The 21,296-nt window shown below is 41.8% G+C and overlaps 1 protein-coding gene across 5 annotated transcripts in view; it reads right to left on the reverse strand.

Moving 5' to 3' along the window:
- The window catches only part of LOC147032549 (lysine-specific demethylase 5C-like), a 107,630-nt gene that overhangs the window by 14,374 nt on the left and 71,960 nt on the right, over nucleotides 1-21,296 (reverse strand). For 3 of the 5 annotated variants that reach the window (XM_085870291.1, XM_085870289.1, XM_085870286.1), the window contains 5 exons: nucleotides 19,510-19,651; nucleotides 13,203-13,382; nucleotides 13,006-13,092; nucleotides 12,641-12,916; nucleotides 6,408-6,593 (listed from right to left, as the gene is read on the reverse strand). In XM_085870291.1, the coding sequence (XP_085726417.1) occupies nucleotides 6,408-6,593; nucleotides 12,641-12,916; nucleotides 13,006-13,092; nucleotides 13,203-13,382; nucleotides 19,510-19,651 (871 nt within the window). The remainder of the gene's footprint in view (nucleotides 1-6,407; nucleotides 6,594-12,640; nucleotides 12,917-13,005; nucleotides 13,093-13,202; nucleotides 13,383-19,509; nucleotides 19,652-21,296) is intronic. The other 2 variants (XM_085870290.1, XM_085870288.1) reach the window with 1 other exon arrangement.

Below are 21,296 nucleotides of genomic sequence, written 5' to 3' on the forward strand. Positions count from 1 at the left end.
CATCTCTCTGGCTGTTATTACAGAACCACCTCAGCCCCGATGAGTCTGGCATTTCACTCAGGCCGACTGGCAAGGACTTTAAGCGGTCATCAAACTTCTAGACTGGTCTCCTATTTCCACTCTCTGTGACATCAACGCATCATGGGAACTTTTTTTTCAAAGAAATTTGTGCTCTCTTATGCACAGATTTATCCCATCTCATCCTCAGTTGTCCAACCCTTCTTCCCGCTCAATGTACACTGAAACTTGTGGCGAGGCTGTTGTACTGAAACAACTTGCCTTTGCCTTGTGGAAGGCAAGTCCAACTGAAAGCAATCTCAGTTCCTTCCATAAACCTCGGACCAAATGTGTGTCTACCCTCAGGACAGCCAGAAAACACATCATCTTTCCAATCTCAAGTATGAACTCTCAAACCTGTCTCCCTCCTCCAAATTCTCATAGCATCTGGTCAAATCTGTTGCTGGTGTATGCTCCCCCCCCTCCATCCCCTCCCTTACCTCAAATGGCTGCACCGCTGATACCGCATGTGAAAAGGCTGAATGCCTAAACTGTGTTTGCTTCAAAATCTTGCGTCCCAAATCCATCGCTTTCTGTACCCACCTTACTCAGTTGCACGCAACTGTTCGTGGACTCTGTGTCCTTTTCTCCTGACAAAGTGGAGAGCTTGCTGTCAGTCAAACCACGACTCAGATTCTGCAACCGGTCCAGACGGCATCAGCCCACATGTCCTAAAAACCTGCTCCGCTGCTCTTTCTCACCATCTCTCTGTTCTATTCACCCTCTCATTTGCTCAAGGTCATCTGCCATCTGCTTGGAAATCAGCAAACATTACCACTCTGCATAAAAAAAGGTGCAAAGATGGATCCCTGCAACTACAGACCAATCAGCCTTCTCCGAATCATCAGCAAGGTTATGGAATCCAACATCGCTTCTGTGAGTGAAATCCAACTTTTGGATTTTCGTTAATGGTGGCACATTAAATATACACTGTTATGATAATTTATTGAACTTTGAAGCTGAATGTTTCTTAAAAAAGAAACGCTGACACACTTAGAGCCACAGTAAAAGAGTTGCAAAACTCTTTCAGCTGATCAGATAAGCTGAGCTTGTAAACACGTCTTCTATTTCACAATCGTTGCCAGAATGTACATTACTATATTATTTAAACTGAGCTATATAAAGGCAAATAAATATACACTTTAAGTTTATACACAATGGATTATACACTTTTCAGTCGCAACAATAATTGTAATAAATATATTCCTTGAAAGTGGATGAGAATTCATTTCAGGAATTTAGATTCATGTACATGTATCAATTATATGTTTTCCATGAAGCTTTTAATTACTCTCGTCGAAGGAGAGGGTAAAGTATTTGGGTTCGTTTGTTTGTCTGTCCACACAGAACTTTTGTGTTTTTCTCCGCAACCGCTTGTCAGATTGAGATGAAATTTTCACCATTGGTGCAAAAACTCATGAAGAATGTTTAAATGATCATTATAACATCATAGGTCACGGAGTGTGCAGCCATGTTGGAAAAACGGAAAAACTTTGGACCTCCATCTCTGAAACCACACCAAGGAAAAAACTGAAACTTGGCACATAGCAAGTACTCCTCATGGGGAATGAGTACGACTTTTTATGACATCATAGGTGTCTTCGTTATGACATCATAATTACCCTCGCCAAAGGAGATGGTATTGCATTTGGGTCCGTTTGTCTGCACAGAACTTTCATGTTTTTCTCCGCAACTGCTTGTCGGATTAAGATGAAATTTTCAACATTAGTGCGCCTACTCATGTAGAATGTTTTCATGATAATTATGATGTCATAGGTCACATGGTGTGGTTGCCATATTGGAAAAACGGAAAAAACTTTGGACCTCTGTATCTTTGAAACCGCACCAAGGAAAAAATTGAAACTTGGCACATAGCAAGTACTCCTCATGGGGAATGTGATTTTTATGACATCATAGGTGCCCTCGTTACGGCATCATTGCAAATGTAGAACGCCACATCCGATCAGTGTGAATTTTTTTGAGGGTCATCTAGGGATAAAATGGTCCACAGAAAAAAAATTAATGATGTCATCGGTCACGTGATTCGGCAGCCATATTGTTTAAAAAAAATTTTTTTAAACCTTTAAAAATACTCTTCTGAAGTGGCTGAATAGATAGAGGCGAAAATTTACACGTATGACTGCCAATCCATGAGGAAGAAAAAGTTCACACATATGATGTCATTGGTCACATGGTTTGGCAGCCATATTGGATTTACCCTTAAAACTATAAAAAAAATCTTCTCCAGAACGGCTGGACAAAAATCGAGGAGAATCTTCAGACAAGTGTTTCCAAAGCCATGGTTGTACAAGAGTGTTGAGGAATAATAAATATTCCTGATTTGGCAGGCATATTGCATTGAAGAAAATATTAAAGAATATTTTCTCTGAAACTGCTTAATCGATCGATGTGAAACTTCACATTTATGATCTCGTCGAGATTGGGAATACAGGTATTAAATTTCAACATGATAGGACACATGGTTCGGCAGCCATATTGGATTTACCCTAAAACGTATAAAAATCTTCTTCTCCAAAACAGATGCACAGATCGAGGGGAAACTTCACATAAATGTTCCCCACGGCATGCATGCACAAGGTTGTTCAGGAATAATTGATGTCACGTGGTTTGGCAGCCATATTGGATTGAAGAAAAATATTAAATAATGTTTTCTCTGGAATAGCTTAATCAATTAACATAAAACTTCAAAATTGTGATTGAGTAGTGATGGGGAATACATGTTTTAAAAATCAACATGATCGGACACATGGTCTGGCAGCCAGAATGATTTGATTTTTTTGATGTGGGATTTTAAATATTTTTTTAAAAATAAGGTTCACTTAGCTGTGCCTGGACAGGATTGAGGGTAGAGGAGTAGCAGCTGAAATGCGATTCCTATCTGGGTTCTTCCTGATGACTTCATCTATTCTTTTTGTTTGCTCGGGTTCTTCTGATTACTCCAATGCAGGACTGCACCTATTTGGTCTTCCATTTTATTTGAATTGAATTCATTTACATCCCATTCTAAATTCAATTGAATACAATAAAAAGTCATGGGTCAGGATCAGGTGTCCGATCAAAGCAGGGTTGCATCAAAGCGGGACGTTTTGGTACCCGGTCATCACTGCCAGCAGTTATAAAGTGGCAGTTCTAATTATGTCTCTTATTAATTACGTAACACACCTGTACACAAATGCCACACAACACACCACACAAAACAAGTCCTGGCGAGGGTCTGCAATCTCTGATTGCTCTTTTTCTTGTTATTACTTGCAAAATCGAAGACTTTTCAAGTATATTGGTTCATCGATTTTGTTATTCTGTCTGTCACCTTCAGGTCACAATTTTAAACCGATCATCACGAAACTTCACCACATGGTGGAATTTGTCATGAGGAAGAAGCTTAGAGTTTTTAAGTCAAAAGGTCAACATAGGCCAAAGGTCAACAACTAAGGTGGTATTTGTAAAATCCTCAATTTTCATCCCATTGACTTGAAATTTGAAGAGGGTTTACAAATCAGGTCACTGAATTCAACCACCAATTATTTTTGAGGTCAAATTTGTTTTATGAATCTTGCAAGTATCACGCTCTGCACAACGTCGTCTTCTTGTTTTATTATTGAATGGACAATGTGTCGTTATAATAATGGCTTTTATTATAATGTGTTAATTGATTAATCCTGACAAATCTCACACTCTTAAGATGTCTCTCCGAAAGGACAGTCTGGAACCTGCCCCCCTACTTTCTTAACAATCCCCTTGAAGTCCTTTCACATTCAAGCTTTTGGGCCCCAGTATCTGCCATGATCTTTTCAGGCAAAGTCACGTTTCTAAGCTGGCCTTCAAAGGCAGTTGCCAACTGGGTATCCTCTGTCATGCAAAGTCCTTCCTTGGCACACCTGAACTCCAAATGACATACGAAGCTTTCATCTGCACCAGCCTGATGGAGTATTGCTCTCCCCTCCGGGGGCGATGCTACTGCCTCACACCTAGATCGGCTTCATGCTGTGGAAACCAAGTCTTTTAGGACCATTGCTATCTCCTGCGATGAAACTGAGTCTTAGGGTCCCTCACTCTCCCACCACAGGCAGATCGGTGGTCTTTGTCTTCTACCATCTCCTCTTAGGCCTTGCCCGTGCACCCCCCCTCCCCTGCTCTGTCCCCCCACGCCCCCCCCAAGTATTTCTGCAGGGTGCTCAAGGTCCACCAAAACCCCCCTTCTGGTGAAACTGCCAAAATCAAGAATCCCTGCTCACCTTCACTCTTTCATTCCTCTTTTTTCCCCACCTATAGAACAAACTCCCACACTGTCTTCAATCCCACATCCCACACCTGCCTCCAGGTCTTCAAAACAGCTGTTCAAAACCACCTATCTTCCCCCATCCAAAACCTTGATCTTTGCTACCCCCGTTAATGCACCCCAAGCCCCCCTCCTTCAAATTCCCTGTTTTTCTTCCTGAAAGTCCCTGTAGTGTCCATCTTGTTTACCCTGTGTACACCGCCCCATCCCTCTCCCTTCCACAGATCTCCTATTGTCTCTGTTTCCCACTGTTTTTTGCTTTCCTTTCCTGCCCCTCTTGTCTCCTGCTTCTCTTATGTGTTTTGTGTGTTAGCCCTTTTATGAGACTCAATATTGTATACAAATAAATAAATAAATAAATATAAACCATTGTGGCCTGTTGCAACTCAAGGCATTGTTGAGCAATGAGCAGGCCAAACAAAATGGTGAATTGTCCCCAGCGAGGTAACCAAGGATGCCTCAAGACCCCCATCGAGAGTGAGGTGTCCGAGTATGCGCCCAATAAAGGATATAATTAAATAAAGCCGTTGATCATCTTCACAGGGGGTGTTATAATTAACCCCCAAAAAAACAATTTTCACTCATGCACTCCCTTGGAGTTCCCTTGGTACGTGCGCAAAGTTTCATGGTTTTTGAGTTATGGGACACACACACACACACACACACACACACACACACACACACACACACACACACACACACACACACACACACACACACACACACACACACACACACACACACACGTGCCAATTTTCAATTATTTCTATGGAGTGGTTTTGGAGATAGAGGTCCAAAGATTTTCCATTTCTCCAACATGGCTGCCACACCACATGACTTATGATGTCATAATTATAATTAAAACATTCTGCATGAGCATTCGCACCTATGGTGAAAATTTGGGTCAATCGGATAAGTGGTTGCAGAGAAAACATAAAATTAGCATGGATGTCCGTAGGACAACCCAAAAATATAATGCCTCTGGCAACTTCGTCAGTGGAGGCATAAAAAGTGTACATTTTAAATCTTTTATCTTCAAAACGTCTGATAAAGTACAAAATAGTTGTCACAGGTGTACAGGGAAGTGAGTTTTCAATGCCTAGTTTGTGTTTGCTTTCTTCCTCAAAACACCAACATGACAGAATGAACATGGTACAAAAACTGTTGACGTGGTGTGATCGAATGTCATGTTTTGGATTGCTCCAAGATGTCATACGATGCCACTGGAGAAAATAGATGCATGAAATCTTTGAAAAAGTTTGTCTTTTCATAATGACGAAACTTCTATGAAAAGCGCTCTCATGAAATATTTATGAAACAAACTTAAAATGGCACATCATCCTAAATTTTTAAAGCAAATCAATAATTTGTCATTTTGAAAAATTAAAAAACAGTAGAACACTTAAACTCCTTAATACAGAATTGAAAGCAACACACACACACACATGCACACACCCCTCTCCCTCCCCCAGCCCAATTTCACTGAAGTTTGCTGTGATGCATTATTTTCATACAGAGGTCAACGTCACAATAAAATTTTTTAATTCTGAACCAAATTGATGCAAAAACAAGAAATAATAGCACTTTGGCCGATCGAGCATCATAAGTCGGATGCCTCCTTTGGGGAGGGAGAAGAGGGATTGATCGAGCTTGGACTGTGCCTGCCGAGATCTAAGGTTGATTGTCTGTGAGGAATTGAACCTATTGTATTTAAATATTTATATTCCGTTTGCAAAACAGAAATTAATATGCAAATGATTCTCAGTCTCAGTGGGACTAGAAGTCTAACGAGTGATCGCACTATCCTGTCCAAAATTAAACAATGAAAAGAAGAGGCCATTTGGCTGATCACTGTTTTATTGCACTCCCGAGTAAATTTTTGCTGCAGGAGTAAAATGTCTATTTCTTGGCTCAGACGTTTTTTTTGGGGCATTTCTTCCCCACCACCCATTATTCCTCAAAGGAAGGGAGTGACGCACCACAAAGTCTAAATAACACAATATTGATCGGGTGACCCAACTTGTAAATGTTAGAAAGAAAAGCGACCTGCCTGTCCTACCTTGCGAGTGCTCGAACGTGTGCCTGCAATACCACGCCTGCAGGTCCCCAATAGCTCTGCCAAAGTATTACAAATCTCGCTGCTCGCCAAAACATCCCGAACTCGGTCTTGCCAGGCCATTGCCCGCTCTGCAAGGCTTTGCAGTGCTTCCCCTTCTGCCAAGCGCACAGAGAAGTCCTGCTCAACATACAAGTAGGAAAGGGGGTGGGGGGGGGGGAGATGGTTAAAAAAAAAAATCCAAGGACGTTCACAATGGCATATTTCAAACAACATTCACATGAATAGAATACACCTACAGCACAGATCTGAACTATATATCATAAAACAATACCAAAGGCTAACTCACCTGAATGTGATCAAGACAAAAAAGGCTCAGCATTATGGATAAAGAGTCGCCTTTGTAGAATAAAGAACTAGTCTTGCTGGTGAAATCTAATATCAATCTGTGTTGGCAAACAGGTAGAACAGTGGACAAAATCAACAGGACATTGATTGAGGTATGCCAACCACAGTGGGAAGCAAGGAGAAGATGACGTTTTGGACTTCACCCTTCATCGGAGCAAAAAGAGCTTCATGAACGGGCGAACACCTGGAACATCAGATTGTCCTTGATTCCGACGGCAGTAAGCATACCTCAATCAACGTCCTGTTGATTTCATCCATTCTATCCTTTGTGGTTTAGATGAAGACTACTCTGTCGTCAAAACAGACCAGAATCTTTGTCTTGAATAAAAATTCATTCTTTATCCGTGCCTCTGCAATTTTCTCTTGATGAGAATAACACACACACACCTTAGGGGAAAAAAAAAAGAGGATGGGGGAGAGGTGGACTTGTGTTCTGATCTTAAAACTGTTTACCATTTTCCACAGACATTGCAAGCAACACATCAAAATTATGAAAAGGGCATAAGATGAATGTGGTATGAACTGCCGCCAAAGGTTGGTATTGTTACGGCTGTGGAAATTCGCATTACACCATGAAGGGCCCGTAGGTGAGATATCTCTAAGTACATGTGTAGTTAGCCCCAAACCCGTTGTTTAGAGGGATTTTTATGTGATTCATTCGGGCTGCGATGCTTTGAGATAGCCGTTTTTCTGTTCTATCTTTATTTTGAACCAACCACGTCTCAACCGCCATCACACAACAACCACCAACCACAACACCGCTTCACAACAACCACACCTGCCTCTGAACAACCACGCCATCCTCACCACTCCGCCAGCAACCGTCAACATCTCCACGAACACAAAAGGGGAACAACAACAACTCCCACCCCAGTTTCTCTGGTAAACAACAATGACGGTTGGAACTCAACTCCCACCCCGATTTCTCTGGTGGAATGTCCCCCCCCCCGCGTGCCGCGAAGGGAGGGGCGGGGTGCCGGGAAAATAAAAGGGGGCACGGAGGCGCCTCCAGGAAGTCAGGTCAGAGGAGGTCAGGTCAGGGCGGTCGGTGAGAGTGTCAGTATCAGTCGGCGGTTCATGGTCTTCTGCCCGTCTGGGTCTTGGAGAAGCGGTCCGTAGAGCGACCCGCTCATTGGAGCTTGCAGTCGGTGGAGAGTCTGGACGTCGCGGAGAGGACGCGGACTGGAGGTGCCGCTCTGCCAGCTGTGTCGCGCGGACCTGCGCGTTCGTACAAGGAGTGCCGGAGAGAGCTCGCCCACCATCGCACCGCGAGGGTGCAGGTAACCTGCAACGGTCTCGTGGAACTCGTTCGGTCTGCCAAGTCCCACGCCATAAAGGCCCATGGGCCCCGTCTGCCCCCTTGTCTTTGAGGGTGGCCTTTTCTTTTGTTTTTGTATGGATCTTGTGGCGCCGTGTCTTGTAAAGTAGAACTGTATAAGTGTTGCCGTGTGTACGCGTTAGTCGGTCGTATTACATTCGCTTTTTGTGCATAATTGTTTTAATTGCTATATGTGCATTTTTCATTCCTGTATGGCTGTATATGTGTGCTCTCCGTGTGTCGTGTAAATAAAGTGCTTGCATGTTGAACTGTTCCCGTTTCGCTTTGTCTTTTCTCCATTGACTGTCCATCCTGCTTCACGTAAAGGGTTCGTAGCGGGTGCAAGATCCCGGTAATTAATCTGAATCGTCGAGGTCGACGATAACACCGCTCGGTTATCCCGATAGTACGGAACGGGCCACCCAAGCGGCTCGTGTCCGGGTCGACCTGCGGCGAGGTACGATCGCCCGGTTTACCATCCGCGTGGGTACTTAGGTAGGTCGAGTTTGGCGAACAACCCTATCCTACGTGGGTGGCCGATTGGCACGATTGTGGTGAGGTCGAAAGGCCCACCCGTGACTGGCTCCGGGAGATAGTTCCCGGAGGGTCGCGACTGAATTGTCCGTCCGGTGGGCGACGTGCCGCGATTCGAGTCACGTGGCCGTTCGCACGCCGGCGGGCGCGAATTCCCAACAGTATTTTAGTTGCAAATATAAATTAATGTGCTGACTGAGCAAACATGGATACAAGTGTAATGGTCGACAGATGGGCTGACACGCGAAGTAAAGAATCCCCACCCAATGGTTGGGCCAACATTTAATTGCATATCAATCAAGACATTGCAATACATAAATAATAGTTCATCATCAAGTTCATCATCAGGTAAATATTTTAGTGTGGGTGTTTTTATAAATATAATTACGGTAACACCATCACACTACACTAGAAGACAAGCTCTGAAAGCCATGGGTGGAATAGTGAGCCTGCTCAATATAGGATTATGAACAAATATTCTTGTTGACAATTGAAAGTATTGTTGTGTAGATGGCAGGAGTCGGAACAGAACACAATATTTACCACTCAGTCCAGCGACCGCATCCACACTGGACGCTTTCCCAAAAGGGGGGCGGCTCATGATTTCCTTAACAGCCCCTTGTCGAGCGGTTGCCGAAGGCCTGTGGACCCACGGGGGTGAATCCCGTGCTGTTTATTAAATAAAGTTACAATAATTTATCCCTCTACGGACTCAAAAGGAATCCGATTGCCCGTTCAAGAAAATGGCAGCAGGCAAGAGGTGCACTGCATTCTTTCGGAAATAAATAATTTATTGAAGGAAAGGAGCTAAAATATAAAAATAGGAGCGAGCGTGCTGAAGCTCACCTGGACTCCCTTGGACCCTGATTTTTTTTTTAATGCCGTGAACAAACTTTAGTACATCATGGGTGATGAAGGTTGTGGTCATTCCTTCTCGGTCTTCCATTTGATTTCATTGAAATTGTGTGTGTAGTTTTGGAGAAGAGAGCAAATACCAATTTTGGGGGGGGTCAACCTTCCCGTAGACCCCTTTAATGAGTGCAGATTTTGATGCGGTTGAAAAACTTTGGTACATCACGGGTGATGAATCTTGTGGTCAAGTTTCATTGAAATCGTGTGTGTAGTTTGGGAGGAGAGTAAAAACCTATTTTTGGGGGGGAGTAAAAAAACCCCCCTGTAAACACCCTTAATGAGTGCAGATTTTAATGCGGTTAACAAACTTATGTTACGCATAAAATATGAAGCTTGTGACCAAGTTTCATAAAAATCGTGTGTTTGGTTCAAGCGAAAATGACTGAAGTGTTTACTGACTGACTGACTGACACCTACGCACACTGCTCGATCGCATAAGCTCACCAGACTAAAATCTATATGAGCTAACAATCGACACTAAGACGACAACAAATGACGCAAGACTATTTTCCTCAAGGCGTCACAAATACAGTCACTCACAATACCCATGTGATGATTTGGGGATATGCCAAAATGTGGCAGGCCGGACAACATGCAGCAGTTCAAAGCAGGGGACCCTTCTGCTCACATTAGTAGGTTGATGGTAAAACTAAATAAAAGTAGGTACAGTTTGAAGCCAAATAAAAGTAGATGCAGTTTGAAGCCAAATAAAAGTAGGTACAGTTTGAAGCCAAATAAAAGTAGGTACAGTTTGAAGCCAAATAAAAGTAGGTACAGTTTGAAGCCAAATAAAAGTAGGTAGAGTTTGAAGCCAAATAAAAGTAGGTACAGTTTGAAGCCAAATAAAAGTAGGTACAGTTTGTAAAAGTAGGTACAGTTTGAAGCCAAATAAAAGTAGGTACAGTTTGAAGCCAAATAAAAGTAGGCACAGTTTGAAGCCAAATAAAAGTAGGTACAGTTTGTAAAAGTAGGTACAGTTTGAAGCCAAATAAAAGTAGGTACAGTTTGTAAAAGTAGGTACAGTTTGAAGCCAAATAAAAGTAGGTACAGTTTGAAGCCAAATAAAAGTAGGCACAGTTTGAAGCCAAATTCTGACAAGATAATGCATTGGCAATACAATTTAATTGGAGATGTTTTGTCTGGGTTGGATTATTGGATCGACTACAAAGAGTGATGCTTCGCATTCATGGTATTGCATCACAAAGCAAACCATACTTCAGATGGACATGAAGCCGAGGACCTTTCTTCTCATATTAGTTGGTGGACGTTAAATAATGAAGTCTTTTGTGAAGAGTAAGTGAGTTATCAGCGAGATCAAAGAACAAATTCTAAATTTTGACGACCTGCAGTTGAACATCAGGCCTGAAAGAATTAGGCCATAAACTCCCCAAGCAACCCCACAAGTATGGTAGTTCGGAATAATTGTGGCCATTATTGCAGTAGTTTTAGTAGTTGTGGTAGTATTCATTATGATGCCAATTATAACCATCCAATTTCAAAATTGCATGGAGTCAGTAACTTTTATTTTGAAACTCTGCATCACCAAGGCACTACGGTTAAGCAGCCATTTACCACATTTTCTTTGAACTAACAAAACAAACAAACAAACAAAAGCAAACGATCTCGTTAGCAAACTACATTAGGGAATGCATCACAGATGTATCAATAAAACTGTTTTCACAGCAAAGTTAAATTTTAAGCGTATCTTTAATCAAATGGAAGACCAGGAAGGAACCTGAAGAAATGAAGAGCAAAGATGGAGTCATCAAGAGGAACCTGGATAGGATTTGGGTTTCAGCCGCTAGTCCACTACCCTCAAACCCATCCAGGTGCAGGCAAGTAAGCTTTACAGAAAAAATTAATGCAAGAATTCACTTCTCCTTAGAAAGATAGATTACACAAGTCTGGAAACGGCGGTGGTTCACGAGCAATGTACATGGTTCGCCTTTTTTTTTTTACCTTCGAGGGGACGCCACGGGCAAACTGGCGGGAATCGGGAAAAACATAAATGATGAAAGTTGTAGTAATCGAAGAGCACTACAAATCGACCACGAATTGCGAAATCCTAAATGTAGTTCGCCTTTTTTATTTTTTTATGGCGGGAATCGGGAAAAACGTAATTGATGAAAGTTGTAGTACTCGAAGAGCACTACTTGCGTACCAACTTTCATTCGAAACAGGCCACGGACAAACTGGCGGGAATCAGGAAAAACGTAAATGATGAAAGTTGTAGTAATCGAAGAGCACTACAAATCGACCACGAATTGCGAAATCCTAAATGTAGTTCGCCTTTTTAATTTTTTTATGGCGGGAATCGGGAAAAACGTAATTGATGAAAGTTGTAGTACTTGAAGAGCACTACTTGCATACCAACTTTCATTCGAAACAGTTGAAAAACCCTAGGAGCTCGATGCCCAATTTATTGATTTTTTTGACATTTTCTAAGTTCCTGACCTTGTGACCTTGACCCTTGGGATGAAAATGAAAAATCGACCTCCGTGCGGCTATGCAGGTGCCATTGGGCTAACCAAATACCGGAACCCCTGCCAGATTCGACAAACCCCCTCAGAGAAGATGTAACTTGAAACCGGCAACCCCCTAAAAACACATGTTTTTTGGGCGTGGCTCCATCCATAATAGGCGCAGCAAGCCCATTCTCAGGAAAACGCAACTAGATCATGATATAAACCTCCCACCAAAATTTTATCAGGATCAGATCAAAACCCACAGAGCTATGCTCGGGACAGACAGACAGACAGACAGACAGACAGACACCAATAACGAATATAGTGGTCACTTACTGACTCGTGAACTAAAAAGAGAGGAATAGAGAGGAAAAGAGATGAAAGAGAAGAAAAAGCACAAATAAGAATGAATAAAGAGAAATGTGAAAAAGTAGAAAGAAATGTGAAAGGAACAAAGAACAAAGATGTCGGGAAGAATCCAGACATGATTTCAAGTTACTCCCCAGGCTCAAATGCAGCAACATGTATAAAGCTTCCAGAGGTTTAAAACTAAACAAGTTAAACAATCGAGAGAAAAAAAGTCCACACACCCGCAGCCCAGTAAGCAGATTCAAAATGACTTTCAGCGATGGTCGACGAGACACTGCACATAGCGAGCACAATAGCTTGCCACCACGTTGGTACCGCAGCCTAGCAGCACAACGCACGTGGCACGAGCGCAGGCACTGCAAGCATGATGAGCACCCATCATTTGCATCAGCACATACGCAACAATCTTTGGATTTGGGCACGTTGACCGTTTGGCATGATTGTAGTTGGCGCAGGGAGGACAGCTCATGTGCACTTGCTTTGCGGTACCATTCCACCTTATGAAGGACAAAGATAGGGAGTAGGGTTAGCTGCAATAGGATGAAGCCGTACTATACCGAGCCTTTCATCAAGGTGCAAAACTTGCAATCTCTGTTGCGGTTAGACGCTCAAAGGCATCTTCTGCAGCTCTTCGCTTCACATCACTCAAACTGAAATCCTTGGGGCAGAGCACCTGTGAGAAAATAACAATAATTCCATCAAGATTTGAAGAAACAGTAATTATACATTGAACCCAGAAAGGTGAAGATAAAATTCAGGACTAAAGTCTGGTGTACCAAATACCTGTAACAATGAGCAAGATGACCCTTTCCTGAGAAAACAACGACTTGCTCGATGACACCACGCCTGTGCATCGTGTACGCAGTGCTCCAGCTGTCCGAGCAACTCCGGGCGCAATGTTAGGGCTTTGCCACGGGACAAAAGTTGCTCCAACTCAAGAAGTGGAGGACTACGCTCTGAGGTCTAGGGATCATGGTAGATGCAAGGAAGGGAAGAGTGTGAACGGATGTCAGTTGAGAGAGAAAAATAAAAATAAAAACTAGAAGGGCACTCCTCGACATTGCGACGTCACCTGATAAGCCTCTGCAAAAATTATTACATCATTATACATACTTGTACCAAGTTCGAGATAAATCCATGAACCCACATTTAAAATATTAAATTATTCTGGCTGCCAGACCATGCGTCTGATCACGTTGAAATTTAAAACACAAATCCCCCATGCCAACTAGATCACAACTGTGAGGTTTTATGTCGATTGATGAAGCTGTTCAAGAGAATGAAATTTTAAAAAGATTTTCATTCAATCCAATATGGCTACCAGACTATGTGGCCTAATAATTATTTGTGAACACCCTGGTATCCCAAAGGCTTGTGGAACATGTGGGTGAAGTTTCCCTTCGATCTGTCAAGCCATTCTGGAGAAGAAAGATTTTAAAGGTTTATTCTTCAAAAAAAATCATCGCTGCAAAACCATGTGACCTATGATTTCATAGCTGGACAACTTTTTGTTTCTCATGGATGGTGGGCTGGTGGAAAATGAGAAAACCTTGAATTTAGGTACGGACAATGTTTTTTGACTGATTCTGGGTAATTTGAGGGTGCTGAATTCAAATCTGCTGGGTGCCACTTCATCAATCTTGGGGAAAATGAGATGTTCAAATGGCGTCCAAGATGTCTGCTCATTACAATTTTTACCATATCTCAGCTCCTAATGAGAGAATAACAATTTTTTAATCAATTTGTATGTTTTTAGGGTCCAGGAATGCAATAAAGGTATTATTAAGCATGTATCTTTATCTGAAATAAATTTGGCATCCAAGATGGTGGATCAATACATTTTTGATGATACCGCTTCAGAAAATTTTTCATATATCACTTGTTAAATGAATTAATCTGTTGTTCTTCCTTAGCTGATGGAGCAGCATGGTGCAATGGCTTGGTGTAAAGAAAAATGACTGAGATTGTGTAGTTGTGGTGATGGTGTTTTACATGACACTAACTGATTTCTTCATTTTCAGGTGATGTAAATGATGCCCACTGCTGAGACACCTGCATGCTGCTTTACAGCAATATTTGGCTGGAGTGTCGAAAATTCAGCACGTATAACTGGCACACAAGTTAGAATAGAAAGCATGAAAGCAGCAAGTCGAGTCAGAGGTGATGAGTTCCATGAACAATTGGAGGCTTGCTTGCATGACTGTAGTAGCACTCGGTCTGTGTACTTTCACAAGAAGTGTCCACTTGTGCACCAGACACACATACAGCGAAATGTTTCAAAGCACAGCCAACAGACCACACCTGAATAGCCCCAAATAAAGAAGATAAAGCGATATGATGTCACAACTCTTCACTTTAGGAGGCACTGCCTATTCTGTGGTGAAGAATGTAAGACAGAAGTGGATCCACGACATCCAGATTGATGGAGATGTGTGGTACAATGCATAACTGCCAATCGTGGTGAGGACAAAACTTTCAAGCAAGGAATACTTGATGTACGTGACCAACGGAATGATGAACGAGCACAGCAGGTCCGACTTTGAGTGCAAGATGCAGTGAGCGATTTACATGCCGCTGATGCCCAGTACCATAAAGATTGTGAAGCCATTTTCATGTCCCCCTGCAATATTCAGGCAGCTAAAAGCAAGAAATGCCCAGCACCACATCATGTGGATAAAGCTTTTGAAAATCTGGTGGACAAAATGTCAAACAATGACATAAAAATGTGGAACTCTGTTGAACTGCATGAAACTACAAATCTCTCGGTGGCAATGACCTTTCACGGACACAGTTGATTCAGTCTCTGTCAGAACAATTTGGTACTGACCTTCTGGTACTCTCTAGTCCTGGAGTGGCTTGCCTGATAGGTTTTCATAACAAGGTATCAGGACTTCTCAAGGATGATGATGATGATGATGATGATGATGATGATGATGATGATGATGATGATGATGATGATGATGATGATGATGATGATGATGATGATGATGATGATGATGATGATGATGATGATGATGATGATGATGATGATGATGATGATGATGCAATGACAAAGGTGGCCAAAAAAATTGTCCGTGAAGTAGTATCAAAGATGTCAAGAGCAGGAAGAAATACCACTCACTGTCACCAGCTAACCCTGCACATGCAACTGCCACCTCCGAAAGTTGTGTTGACAGTAACAGAAAATAAAGTACAGTTGATAGACCTGGCTTGTAAGTACCTGTCAGAAAATACGTTACTCCTTCTAGTGGGGCAGATAACAGCAATTTTTGAGAGGAATCGTGCAAATGATGATACAAGCATCAAATTTGGCACATTTGTTCTCCAGGGGGTTCTAATCAAATCTGCCTGATTGGCCATTTGAAAAATCCAAATTTTGAAAAGAAAAAAAAAAAAACTTCAAAAAAGTCAAGATCACGAATCAATGTGGGATGCTGGCTGAGATTGGTGAATGTTTCATAAACATCATCAAAGACGTTCCAAGTCTGCCATGCAGTTTTCTTCCCTTTACCGTGGAAGGCAAACACGACGTCACATCCAGTGAACGCATGGAAGTATGGGATCCATCTAGCTTTCTCAGGCCCTATTGCAGAAACTACCTCATGGACTGGAATCCATCACGCCTTGGCTCCTTGGCCAAAGGCAATCCACATGTTCTCAAGACCTAGTTCCTGTAAGGATGGCAGTACAGATATTGCTATGACGAGTACGTCCGTGTCATTAGCCTTAATGATAATGGACTTGCTACCATCCGTCGTTGCATCCCTGGCGTGTACAAATATTCGAGTGTCAGCTTCTTCATGACAACATGGAGACACAGCATCCAGTCACTTCCTTGTGTTGCTAATAGTATCTTCCCCTTTTGTGACAATGACTGTGCTTGTCGTCTGTGCTTCACACATCTTTTCCACAAGGAAGTGAAACAGCTCAGTCTTGTTGCTATCATCTCGAAGAAAGCTTCTCCAGTTACTTGGGGTCTTCCTGGTTCCTGTCACTCTTCTTCTGATTCCTTGCCCCCTTTTCGACCTTGCCTCGGACATCAGACTTGACTTCTTGTACACATCAAACACTACGTCCACCCCCTCGTACCTGGCACCATAGGTTTCCACCTTTGGGATGATGTCTTCTTTAGCATAGTGATCAAATATCTTTGAAATGCATGGAGGTAGGGCATTGATAAGTGCTAAGCCATCAATGATGACTGCATCTCCCCTTGGTTCTCTGTCTGGGATGTTCACTTGCGCTTCAAGAATTTCAGCCAGCTGTGACTTCAAATTTTTTTGAAGTTTTTTTTATTTTTCAAATTTTTCAAAATTTGGATTTTCAAATGGCCAATCGGGCAGATTTGATCAGAAAGCCCTGGAGAACAGAAATGCCAAATTTGATGCTTGTATCATAAGTTGCACAATTTTTCTACTATCTTCAACACTATTCCTCAAAATGGAAGGCAGCTGATCATCACTGGTGGAGAACCCATACTTGTGCAGATCCTCTGTGGTGCTGTCATCCCCAGACCAGACATTAAAACTCTGCATGAAGAAGCAGATGTCATGATTGCAAAGTAAGTTCTGTTTCTTGCTGCACAGGGTATGGACTGTATCAGAGTAGTCCGTGATGACACCGATGTCTTTGTGCTATTAATGCACTACTATTTCACAGAACAGCTTACCTGCCAAAGTTACATGGTAGGAACCAGTCCCTCAATGTCTACAGTGGACATCAAAGGTGCTGTTGAGATGCACAGTGGTCTCATCAAAAATATGTTGGCTGCTCACGTGCTATCAGGATGTGATACAGTTGCTTCTCTCTATGGTACTGGAAAGACCACGGTCATAAAGACAACGCAGTCAGGATATTGCTTTGAAAAGCTTGGAAAAGAGGATTGTGAAATGAAGGACATCATCACTGAAGTAACAAGATTTATTGCTGCTTGCAATGGCCATTCCTCATGTGACATTGATAACATCCCGGCTCTGAGATTTCATGTCTGGACATCTAAAATGTCCTCCAACAGACCGACATCAGCCCCTGAACTGAAAACACTACCTGCAACAACAACAGCCTTTGAACAGCATGTACGCAGAGCACACTATCAGATGATGGAATGGAGAGCTGTGCAGGAAGATGGGCCACCAAGTCAGGATCCAAGGCAGTTTGAGTGGACAAATGATGAAATGTCAAGTCTGCTGCTTCCAGTGGCTTTGCCTCCAGATGTCACCTGTTCCTGAAGGGATCTTGAAACTGATCAAGTGTGGCTGCGCAGACACTCATCTTTGTGCAACCACACGTTGTAACTGTGTTGCTACCAAATTATCTTGTTCCGTTTTCTGTGCATGTCATGCTGAGAATGAATGTTACAATGAAAGAACAAAAGCAACAATTGATGCCAATGAAGATGATGAAAATATTGCCTAAAGTCATACTACACAGTAATGATACTGAAGATTGTGAACCAAGTGCACGTGCTGATTACTTTCACGGACTCACTATCACGTTTGTAATGATTTATGACTTTGAACTGGATGGACTGTATGACAAATAATTTACAGATATGCAGGGACTGACCTGATGTAAGAAATCTAGACCGTAAACTTTTAGTTTGATCACATAATCACAGGTTTGTGTATTTTGAAGTGCTTTCAGGATGTTTTAACCTTTATTGGGTATCCCTCTATATGCAAATTAGTCAGCTAACCGGCACTCTTGATATTCATTTGTTTTCACATATTTTACAAGACATCAAAGTTGTTGTAAGTTATTTGGATGACAAAGGCCTAATGACTACTCCTAAGTACATTTATGGTTATGTAGCCTCAAATTGTTGTTGGGATTTGCATATTAAACTTTCAATTTCAGTTATATGCCAAGACTTAGAATATTGCAAAGTTATACCATTGCAAGTTTCAGGTCCAATGAAAAGCCTATGGTTGGACAAAAATTATTTTAGTAGTCATCTTGGCTGCCATATTAAAAAAAAAAACAGAAGTCAGATTCTATCATTGCGAACAGAATCCCAAATACCTGTGCAGCAAGAAACAGAACTTGCTTTAGAATCATGACACCAATGTACAAACAATTTTGAAAAATAATTAATTAGTGATGATCAGGGGTCACGATATGATATGCGATGTATTGATCCGCTATCTTCGATGCCAAATTTATTTCAGATAAAGATACGTGCTTAACAATAACTTTATTGCATTCTTGGACCCTAAAAATATACAAATTGATAAGAAAATTGATATTGTATCATTATTTGGGGCTGAAATAAGGTAAAAATGGTATTGAGCGGACATCTTGGACGCCATCTTGAATATCTCATTTTCCCCAAGAGTGATGAAGTGGCACCCGATGGATTTGAATTCAGCACCCTCAAATTACACATCAGTCAAAAAACATTGTACAATGCCAGTTTTTCTCCTGGACTCTCGGTGATCATACCTGTAACGTGTAAGGTTTCACCTCGATTTGGTCAGCCCTTTTGGAGATGATTTTTAAAATTTATGTTAAAAACAATATGGCTGCCCAACCACATGACTGATGGCATCATCAATATTTTTTTCCTCCATAAAATTTAGCCCCAGATGACACTCAACTTACATCCTGATTGGATAAAGACATATGCAAATATAAAATCTTAATGAAGTCCCTCAATGACATCATCCAAAAAAAACAAAAAAAACATTTTAACCACAGTTTGCCATGGGGAGTACTTCACATGTGCCATGTTTCAATTATTTTCCATGGAGACGTTTCAGAGATACATACAGAGGTCCAAAGTTTGTCCTTTTTTCCAATATGGCTGCCACACCACATGACCTATGACATCATAATTATTAAAACATCCTACATGAGTAGTCACACCAATGGTGAAAATTTTGTGTCAATCGGATAAGCAGTTAGAGAAAAAAACAGAAAATTTGCATGGATGTACGTATGTATGGACGGACAACCCGAAAACATAATGCCACTGGTGACTTCGTCAGCAGAGGCATAATAGTCTTACACCCAACACGTTTCATTTTTTGAGTTAAAAACGGTAATAAACAATGGAAAGGAAGGGTCGAGGGGGAGCAGTAAATGTTGTCACCTGCAGCTTCTCTAGATGCCGTGTCCACTCGTTGACTGCTCGTAGAGCCTGCTGCAGTGCTCGCACCCCAGGAATCTCGACTGGCAGCATAGCAGCACGCAATAACAGCGCCCTCAACCCCGTGCCATCCAACTGATGTTTACTGATAAGTTTAGGCAATGGGCAGAAAAATATAAATAAAAAACAATCAATAAACGACAACAACGACCACAATGTGGTCACAACCTGCGACAAAATTCGGTAACGGGCCGATTGGGAAATGCGTATTTAAAGCACTCTGAAAAGATGAACAGCGCAATTGGGAAACACACATTTACTGCGCTATTAAAATATTAACTCACCAATTCTCATCCAGTCAACTTCTGTCACGGTTATGTCAGAACGAGCTGATTTGCCACACTGTCACGAATTGTTTAACCCCAACATGGGGGCCCTTCAAAAACTATGTAACGCTATTTTTTTTTTACGAACCTACATAATGTAATGCTTGATTACATAACGTTACACTTAATTATTGTGTATTCTGACGGGCTTGATTAAACATTGCTATTATTCGACATATGATTCGATTTTTCAGGATCCCTCATCGTGATCAACACTCGACCCAAGCAAAGTCAATCGCAATCTGACAACAAAGCCGGACAGTGTATTATCAGCAGAGGCCAACAGGCTGAATGTGTTAAGCCCACCATAAAACCAACATGGTAGACATATTATTTTGTCTGGGTGCTATGGTGGGTGGAGTCAAGTGACAGATGTGGCTGTGGTCCAGTAGCTGTCTGACCAATGGGTGCACATTAAAAAGAAAAGAAAAGAAAAAAATCCATCCCCAACAACAGCAATGTGAAGCTCTTGTAGACCTGCGACATATCGTAGGTAAAGACAAACAAAACACGAGAAAGCAGTTAATGGAGCACACAAGCTATGAGAAAGAGATTAGGTGTGAATAAAAAAGCAGCAGCACAATAAAAGGAGAAGGGGAACAATTGTTCAAAAAAAAAAGATTTCATTTTTGATGTGCCATTCCCTTTACAGATCGGTGGTGCTGCCATCACAGTTTCTTGACAAGGGAAATAATGGATCGTTTGCCATTCATTACCTTCCCAGCATTATTTGTCCATGCTTTATCATTTCAAATGCTGAGCATCAAAGCAAGGAAGAAGCAGCACGTACCATTTTTTAAAGACTTTGTACGACTCGGTCAGGGTTTGAAACACTGACTTCCCAGACTCAGATATACCCCACACTGCATGAATCCACTTTGCACGAATTCAATATTCAGTTTTTAATTACCTAAAAATAAAAATATACATATATTTTTAAATCCATCAAGCGAGTCAAAAGTTACAAGTTTAAATGCACCGCCTCGACCGTTGGTGTTGATATCGCTGGCAGCCAATAGGAGCGCATATCAGAGCAGTCTACGCTCAACCAATCAGCATGCTCATTGGTGTCTTCATGCACTGTGCGCCACCATATTGGTAATTGTGCCAAAAGCCTTGGCATGCCGAAAAGTCTCAAGAAAAAGCATCACTCTGGAGCTTAAATTTAAAGTGTTAAGGTGGATGGAGTCCGGTGTTGCTGTTGGGTGTGAATTTGTGTTTAAGGGAGTCGCCTGTAAGTACAATTGTAAAGAACAAAGAAATTCTTTTTCGAGCTTCAAGTCAGTTCACGACCCCCATAGGTGAGACAAAAATAATGATATCTTGGAGAAGTTTCATGGAGATGGAGACACTTTTATCCTCCTAGATTGAGGACATGAATCAGTATGCTGTGCCTTTAAGCCA

Source organism: Eptatretus burgeri, chromosome 2 (genome assembly GCF_056783735.1).
Source record: "Eptatretus burgeri isolate ZD-2024b chromosome 2, Ebu_testis_v1, whole genome shotgun sequence".
NCBI lineage: Eukaryota > Metazoa > Chordata > Myxini > Myxiniformes > Myxinidae > Eptatretus > Eptatretus burgeri.